The following is a 9,339-nucleotide window of genomic DNA, read 5'->3' on the forward strand; positions in this document are numbered from 1 at the left end:
CGGGGAGGCGAGGACTGAGGCCGCCCTGGGCTGCCTGGTGCGGGGCCTGGGGTGGGCCGGGAGCGTGTGGGGAGAAGGAGGTTGGTCCACGGGGGCTGGCTCCTCAGCCGGTTACTGGTGAGGTTCCCTTTGAGGAGGCAGATAACTGGCCTGAACACTGAGCCTGTTTACTGGTTTTGTACGTTATATGTATGTTTAAATATATATACTTATGTATAAAAGACCTTACGTAGGTAGTAAAGTTGCCAGCAGTCTCAGCCTGGAGCCGGTGCCTGTTAGACCTGCCCGTGAGCCCTGGGCTGTGGCTGCTGCCTGTAAGGATGGCTCTAGAAATCTGTGTGGGCACAGGACCACCTTCCTTTGCTTACGTGATTCCTGTGGAGTTCATGCATCATTCATTGGGTGCTTATTTTTAGGTTTAGTGAGGATATTTCTTGTTAAATATGTATGTGTGCTAAAATGTAGTTTTTAATAAAAGGTGGGAGAGTTGGAAATGGACTAATGGTTTTGACTCTCATGCCATGTTGAATTATGTTAGATTATTTATACAACACAGGCACTAATAAGGTTGAGCTCATAGTAAATGTAAGGCCTTGCAGAACCTCTCGCACAACAGAATAGTTATTCAGCTATTTCCTGCTAGTTGTTACATTGTAGAAATTTTATTGAGCCATACATATACAAATATAAATATTGAATCATCTAAATTGTAATGATAGATTAGAGACAAGAAAGCAGGCACCTCAGCGAGAAATTACTTGTTTTTCTGCACTTGCAGAGAAGCAAAGGAAGATTAAATATGTTGTGTCAACACTATGTAGGTGTGCTGGATAGAGAGTGACACATTATGAAACTTGCTTTCTTATGATTGTATATGATTTATAATTGTTTATAAAAAGGTTATTTACATCAGTATATGTGGAGGGAGCAGCTAGTGCCTAATTTCGCTAATTCCTGTTTTTATCATTCTCTGAATAGAACTGGGATCAGGTCTACCCCTGCTCAATTGTGAATTGAACACCACTGGAAACAGCAAACTCTGTAATTAGATGTTACAAAGTACTTCAGAAAATAAGAGTTAACTTTTTTACTTTAGCATTAGCGAAATATTATGGATGAGAACTTTGAAGAGGAACAGCTTACAGGAATTATTAAATTTACACCTCCTTTATACAAACAACGCTACCAGTTCATTAAAGATTTAGTGGGGAAATATAAACCTAAGAAGGTTGGTATGTTTTGTCTTTTTACATTATAAATTTGAAAAAAGTTAACATTAGGAATCTCAGGAAGACAGGAAATGCCTAGATAACCTGATGACCTAATTACCAAATGACAGTAGTGGAGGAGCTATTGTTAAAACTGAATTACTTTAGCAGACACTTGATAGTCATGCTTTGTTTTTTAGGGGTGCATATAATCAATGTTAATTGATGGGAAGAGGGAAAAATCTAAACAAGAAAAATGCTTAGCCTGTTTTGGAGAGTAGGTGGCATTCTGGTTTTAATTTAATGCTGAGAAATTTTCGTTCGAACTGCTTTCATTATAGTTTGGTTTTGCTTTCTAGAATTATTTGTTCATATATGGTATCAGGTTTACCTCATCATTCACATGAATGTTCTCAGATGAGAAGTGACATTAAGAGTGTGAGATTATGCAAGGCTAACTCTCCTCCACTTTCCTAAGGTCTTCACCCCCTCCTGTTTCTTCCTCCCCTCAACCCCCAAATATACCAGGGTTCTTGTTTTGATACTCATCTTGAAAAGTTAAATAATTTAAGTAATGCTGTATAGTGTTTGCTGTTTTCTAATATGCACTCCTTCCCAACACCTCCTTCAAAAATGTAAAAAGTTGAAAAATATCTCTGTCTTGTTTAATGCTGAAACTGATGTTAATGTCATAGGGACCATGCAAGAAATCAATGAGAAATGCACCTGCAGTGCGCTCATGTAATCATATTTCTGATAGTTAATAAAAATCTAATGCAGTCTATGAGGTTATGGCACTATAATCTGCTTTTAAATAGAATATATTCAGGAGTATTGTATCTGTATTTAAAGGTTTGAATTTTCTGATTTACGGTGTGAAATGGGGTGGGTGGGTACAAAGTTTCTGTTTACCCACAGGGTAGAGAGAAGCTGAATAGAAGCAATTCGTGATTTTCACGCTGAGTACTGAGCAGTGTGCTTCAACCTTGGCTTAGCCTGAGAAAGAACAGTGGGGTTTGGTTTGTGTACTCAACTACCTTTCAAGCTCACAGGAAAGAATATCTATTGTATATTTGACTTTGTGGTCTGAATATACCCAGCCTTCCTCACGTAAACATTACACTGAGCCAGTAAACACATTTTATGCGGATCCTTTCCTGCTAACCTTGCTGCTGGTGGGCCTGTTCTCAGTGTTTTGGATGGAGAGTAGGCCATTGAAAAGCAGTAGTGAATGTGAAAATTGCTACAGTTTTAATACTTAGAAATCATACCTTACAGGTTAATCCATTTAAAACATCTTGTAGGGTCTTGGTATACATTTTTAGAAAAGAATTTTCAAATCCATGTCTATCCTGCTTGCAACTGTGGATTTTAGTTATGATCGTGACATGCTTTATTTTATCATTAAAATGTTATTTTGACCTAAATATGGAATTTTTATGTTATGAAAGTCTCTGAAATTACTTGGAAATATGCAGCACTTACACATAGTTTAATATCTGATTCACAGGTGGCAGACTTAGGATGTGCTGACTGTACACTTCTCTGGATGCTGAAATTCTGCAGTTGCATTGAAGTGTTAGCTGGGCTAGATATCTGTGCAAGTGTAATGAAAGAGAAAATGTAAGCTCTTGCATTGTGTTAATTTAAGGCTTGTATTTGGCTTGACGTAGTGGCATATTACATCATTTCTTGTCAAGAATTTTAAAATGAAGGTAAACGCAGAAATACCAGCTAGGAAAATGCGGAGCTCTCCATTGTTGTTATTAAGTTATATTGCACCTGTGTCTGGGGGCTACTGGACTGCAGATGCCCTTAACATCAGCTAATGTAGCAAAGGTCCAAGTCATGGAATGGCTCTGAAGGTGTGTACATCTGAGAAATATGCTGTTTGTAAAGGTATTAACACATTGTATTAGTAACATCTGTTTATGCTCATACATGACATTACTGTGGTGTGCAAATCTGATCTTTTTGAAACGTGCTTGTAACTCTCTTTTAGTTACTGTGCTGGGGACTTCTTTCTTGTTGATCTTTTCAAAACGAGGTTAGCTCAACGTTTTGTGTCTGGCTTAGAAGGTTCTAAAAGGTGAAGTTTATGTAATCTTCGAAGCGTGGGTCAGACTGCTGAGGAACACCAAAGTTTCTCTCTTGGAAGCCGATTAATGTGGTTTCAATGAATATGTAAGATTTAGATGCTGACATTATCAGTCATTCTTTCTCAAGAATGAAAAAAAAAGTAGCCTTTTATTATATTTAATGTTTATTGTGTGTTTTGTCTGATGCAGTATTTCAGAATGAAATTTGCATGTATATTTTAGTTCTCAGTCTATTTTATTTGGGAAAAAAAGTTAATATGCTTTTCAAATAACTTCCCCAAAACCTCTGTAACATGTGTCTAAGCCAGATTTGCTGTGTGCTACTTACCGTGAGTTGAGCTGCTATCAGAATTTATAAGCAGCTTTGCAAGTGGCTTGACAGTAGAGCAGAAATTTTTGTAAACATGAAGAACAACTGCTGAATTAGCTCCTCTGCTCTTTCTGTCCTATTGTAGATAGTCATAAAAAGTGTTTATATTAGAAATTTTTTTTTTTTTTTTTTAAATCCCTGTAAAATAATTAACCTTTTTGAGATTTTCAAGGTATCTATTTAGGGTGTTAGCTAGTTGAGTTACATGCAAAATTTATCTTTGCCTAAGTTCCTTTCTATGACATCATGTTTTTAATACTTTTGTAGGCATAGATTGTCTCCTCTTCCTGGTGATTATTTGCAACCGACTGAAAGATCCCTAACTGTTACCTTGCATCATGGTTCAGTTGCCCATAAAGATCCTTGCATGCTTGGTTTTGACTTGGTAACATGTATTGAACTGTGAGTATTAGGCCATTTTTTAAAGTTCATTAGGATTCAGTTTGGAATTTTGACCATACTCTTGAGCAAATCTTTCAAGCCGAATGTGGCATCTTCTAACTTGTGCTTAAATTAACCATACTAAGAAATTCTCAGCTCTAGCTAATGCTAGCTTATGGTGGAAAAAGAATATTGATGAACAAGTACAAAAAATTGAAGTTGTCTCAGACAAAAACCTCTAAACTGCCACTCAGTCACAGTGCTAGTGCTGATATTGCAAAGCTAGGCTTAAAATTACAAGGTATATATATACAAGTTTGGGGTTTTTTTTAACTTGTTAAGAAGATTAGAAGCACCCCACTGTATTTCAAAGACATACACAAACTTATCCTTTACAGAATAGAGCACCTGGAACAATCAGAATTAAAGAAGTTTCCTGAAGTGGTGTTTGGTTTCATGTCTCCAAGCATAGTTGTGATCAGTACTCCAAATTCTGAATTTAACCCTTTGCTTCCAGGAGTGACATTATTCAGGCATTCAGACCACAAATTTGAATGGACCAGAGCGGAATTTCAAAGCTGGTAAGTTTACTGAACACCGTATGCAGACAGCTTTGAGTGTTCAGTAATGTGAGAAAGGAATAGCTATACATTTTCAGAATGGTTTGTGTATATGATTTGGTGTCAGTGGAGTTTCACAGCTACTGATTTGCTGAAACATTTCGTTGCTGTTGTAAATAGTTAAGCATGCTCTGTGGGTGTTGCATTTTATGATGGTTGTTAAGTTGGCTTGGTTTTACTGTAACTGATCTGCAAAAAAGATTTAAAACTTTTACTTTCTTTTAAATATGTCTTCATTGCAATTAATGCATTTGAAGCATAAGGTATTAATTGTTTAACATAGTAATACCCTGCTATAGAAATGCTTCATAAGAACCTAAGAAATGTGCTCACTGTGTATGGTGTATAATCAAAGCACTCAATTAGTCTAGACCTTACTGTAAGAGTACGCAAGCAGATTTATCAAATAATCACAGTAGCAGAGCATGTTGAATAAAGTTAAGGATGGTACAGTGGATCATGGCACAATGAAAGATTTTATGAAAAACGTATGTACATGACAGGGTTGCATGAGATGTATCTTACTCTAATATCAGTAGATGTAATAAAAACAAAATAAAGAGGGAGTGGGATCTATATCCTGTGGTAACGTTCAACTATCAGACAGTTGTGGAAGAAAATATATGGTACAGTAAAGGATGCCATACCTCAATAGCCAACTCTTGGTCAGAAATTGTATCTTGGAAAATATGTCCCTTAAATTAGGTTGTTTCTGCCGTAGACTTTAAAGTATGCAGTGATTTTTGAGTATATAGTTTTGCAAAGCTTCAAGCATATATTTTTCCCTAAATAACGATACTAAAACCTGTTTGCATTATTAGCTAAAGGATGAATACCTTGGAGACCATTTATATGACATAAAGTAAATTTAGATCCTACTTTTGGATATGTGTGAATTAAAAATAGTGATATCACTGAAGGAGTGCTATTTTTTAAGCTGCAAACACGAGAAAGTCTTTATAGTTGTTTTGTGAAATATAAGTATTGCATTATTCTGTAAAATACATGAGATAGTAATTTAGTTTACTACTTTTTCATGGAGAATGATGCAGGTATGTAGTGCCGTTTTAGTTCCTTGCCCCATCACTGTTTTTACACTGGCTGATGTACAGTACTACAAGAGTGGTTTTCATTTAGATGTCATGCATGTTGTTGTAACCTTGATTAGGCAGGCTTTACTCTTTATACATTTACAACAAACCTTACTTTTTTTTTACCTATTAACTGGTCTCTTGTGCCTTTGGGGTATGTATGGGTTTTTTAATGGGTTCTCAAATAATTTTGTTCTCTAAAATTGGTAGGTTTTAGCTCACTTTCAATGCGTTTAAGACAGTGAGCAAGCAACTGTGAACATGCGTATTCTATGCAGATATTTTAGAATAACAGTAATGCCTAAATTACTGATAATAAATGATTCAGACTATGGTAGGCGTATGGTTACAGCTCTGATTCAGCAAGTTTTGACAGTGCTTATCTTCAGGCATGTGAGTGTTATTAGAGAAATTATGCTCAAGCATTCACAAGCTTAGGGTCTTGCTTCTGTTAGAGAATGTATCTATCACATTAAAACATGAATATTTAGTATGATTGCAATAATTTGTCTTTTTTAGGGCTCTAGAGACTGCTAGACACTATGATTATTCAGTGGAATTTACTGGTGTAGGGCACCCACCAAAAGGAATGGAGAATGTTGGGTTTTGTACTCAAATAGGCGTGTTTGTTAGAAAATATCCTCAAGCCAGTGAATCCGCTCAGTCTGAGAAACCCCCTAAAGCAGCTTACAAAACAGTAAGTATTATTTTCTTCCTTTAGGAGGATGAATAAAGAGTAGAGTTTTCTATGACCTACCTTTGAAGGTGCTTTTAGTGTGGTCTACTATTGCTATCCAGTCTTAGCTCTGATTAACACACACTATTAGGTCAAAAGAGTCTGTGATTTGTGTTTCTAATTGTATAAAGGCCTTTAACTTTTAGGTTATTTGCTAAATAGCAATCATTTTTACTTTAACACACTGTTATCCTTGGAATGAGAATTCTCCTTTCCGCCAGGTATACCGTGACACTATTTTTATAATTGTTCCTCTAATCATAAATTTTTTCATCATGTGGTTGTTGGCACAGACACAGATACTTCAGATAGGTAAAAAATAAAAAGCATAAAAAAGCATTTCTGACAGAGTGTGTGTTTTGAAGAACTGCATAGTCTTGTCAAATATATTATCAGAAGGAAGGCATGTCCCAGAAACTGGATTGACAGGACCTGTTTTGTGTGGTTTGCCTCAGTAGCATTTAATGTTGCACCCTAATCTTGGTGTTTTCAGGTAGCCAGTTCTGGATTTTGCTACGACATGGGATCTTGCCAACTACCCTGTTTTCTGATGGTGCACATCAAACCTTTTTGGGTTTTAGCACTAAATAGCTTTCACTTTAGATAACATCAGATAATATTCTTCTAAAGTACTCTGCTGTGTGTTACAGTGTGTCACACCAACAAGGCCTAACACATCTAAGTGCCATGTGGTATAAATCAAAGGACCTTTTTTTCAGAGATAACATGAAGTAATAATGCAAAAAGAAATATATTGGTTTTTTGGCTTTTTTTCAGTCTTATGAGGCCTTAAATTATTTGTTTCAGTGAACATACTCTAATATTTCACTTCTTTGTTTAAAGATACATATGCATCTTCAAGTGACTTGTGACCTGAAGTGAAATGTAATGTGACATTATGGGAATGTCTTTTGTAGTTTCCAAGATATAAAGACATTGTATACATCTGAAATTTCACCTGTCATCTACTGCCCTTAAGAGAGTTGTGAAGTGCTCTTTAATGTTCAACAAACTTAGAAATATGTCTTGGTGACTGACAGGTACTAGGTATTGCTTTTATTATCTTCTGTTACAAGGTCATTATGGAGGGAGTTTTGACATCAGTACCTTTGGAGTTTAAACAAGAGTGTTATATTTCATGTGTTTCTTATCAAACCTGGAATATCAAATTAATTTTTATTTTATTATGTAACTAATTTACAGGAATAAATCAACATTTCAAGATGTAGTCAGAAAGTAAGAAATAGTTATAGACTGTGGAACTTCATTGGTACTGTGTTGGTATAAAGCACTTCCTAGTAAACTAGTGGGAATGACACTAGTTTCCTTAATTGCCTTGGCATATAGCTCAGTGTGGAACACACTACAAGCTCACAGATTTTGATGTCACAATTTATTTTTTACCATTCTGTGCATCTGTGAGAGCATATTTAATGTTTTACTCTGAAAACTGAATAAAAGACATAGCTGCAGGCCTGGTTTCCAGAAGTAATTTAGAATCTACATAGCTGTGGAACAGTCCCTAGAGCCTCATGATGAGTAATGTGGAAAGTGAGAGAATGATTAAAAAGAATTCAGGAATTGCAGGGCTTCACCTTGCCTGATCTACAAGTATAGCTTGCAGATAAAAGCCTGGTTTTTTTGAAGTTCTGTTGACTTATTTAATTGCCTTTGTAGCTGTAGTACATAAAATCAAGTCATATTGTCTAGTTTTTCTGTTACCTAGAAATGTTTAATAAGCAAACCAGAATTGAATCAAAAATTATGTTCACATTTTAGAAGCTCTTTTTGACAAGGAAATGTTAAAATCTGAGCCTCTGTTAGTGATAAACATTTTATGTGTTCTTTTATGTTCTAAAGGTCTTCAAAGCAGTGTATCCAAGTCTTAAAGATGAGAAGTACCTGCAGAATGCAGTGGTCAGTGAAGTTATTTTCACAGCACAAATCATTAAGCAAAGACTGCTGGACCCTTTAATGTCAGAACATGAGGAGTATAATGATGATCCTACGGAGAGAAAATCCAAATTCCAACCTTCAGTGAGCTGTTTTTCAGGAGATCTTGGAAAACTGGATGTTGAAAAAGGCATGGCGCCGTTTGTCGATGGAAATGTGGTTTATATACCTCTTAGAACAATTTTTTCTTTTCCCAAAGTGAATCAACTTTGTGGTAACTTTGAGAAGTTACACAAGCTTATTGCTGGCAAGGTCACACTGAGCAGTGATGGCTCTGCTGTGATGTTCACTATTGAACATGAAAATGAAGAGAATTAGATCACAGATTTCTCATACGAAGTTCAATTAAAGTGATGAAAGTATTTTTTTAGAGGCTGTCAAATGGTGTGTTCTGTGTGCTAACTAGAATCACAAATTCTTTTCTAAACCTTCCAGTATTTGTCCAACAGCACCTTTCTCATTTAGTGAAGATGAATGCTTCTGACAAAGATAGCAGTAACTCATCGAATATTGGGGCTAAAAGGAAAGAATTCCTGTAAAGAAAAATTTTAAGTATTTCTGTTTGTTTTCTATTACCATATTGTAGCTATCATGACTAGATTCTTTTTGGTAATCTTTTGTTAGCTCCAAGGGTAGTTGATGATAACACAGAACTATGTTGTTGTGCTAAATAATACGAGTCAGACATAGGTTTATTTTTTTCTTAATAGAATAAAATTTATAGATGCATTTTTTAAGATGAGAACATACTCAGGTTTTTGAAAACTTAATATTGTTCCAGATAAATTGGAATGTGCCACAAACATTTATAGCTAAGTAATTCAGTACTAGGGAAGAGTGCCATGATGTTGAACGTAGGGGGTGGAGGGGGATGTATATTT

General features: G+C 35.8%; 1 protein-coding gene across 1 annotated transcript; it reads left to right on the forward strand.

Annotated features, from left to right (window-relative positions):
* Positions 1 to 1,111: 1,111 nt before the first annotated feature.
* On the forward strand, positions 1,112 to 8,776 carry HENMT1 (HEN methyltransferase 1). The gene is made up of 6 exons (XM_074152560.1): positions 1,112 to 1,228; positions 2,719 to 2,831; positions 3,945 to 4,079; positions 4,457 to 4,639; positions 6,289 to 6,466; positions 8,366 to 8,776. Exons 1-6 carry the CDS (start codon positions 1,112 to 1,114, stop codon positions 8,774 to 8,776), a joined length of 1,137 nt encoding a protein of 378 aa, XP_074008661.1.
* The last annotated feature ends 563 nt before the right edge of the window (positions 8,777 to 9,339 follow it).

This window comes from Numenius arquata, chromosome 8, assembly GCF_964106895.1.
Source record: "Numenius arquata chromosome 8, bNumArq3.hap1.1, whole genome shotgun sequence".
Lineage (NCBI taxonomy): Eukaryota > Metazoa > Chordata > Aves > Charadriiformes > Scolopacidae > Numenius > Numenius arquata.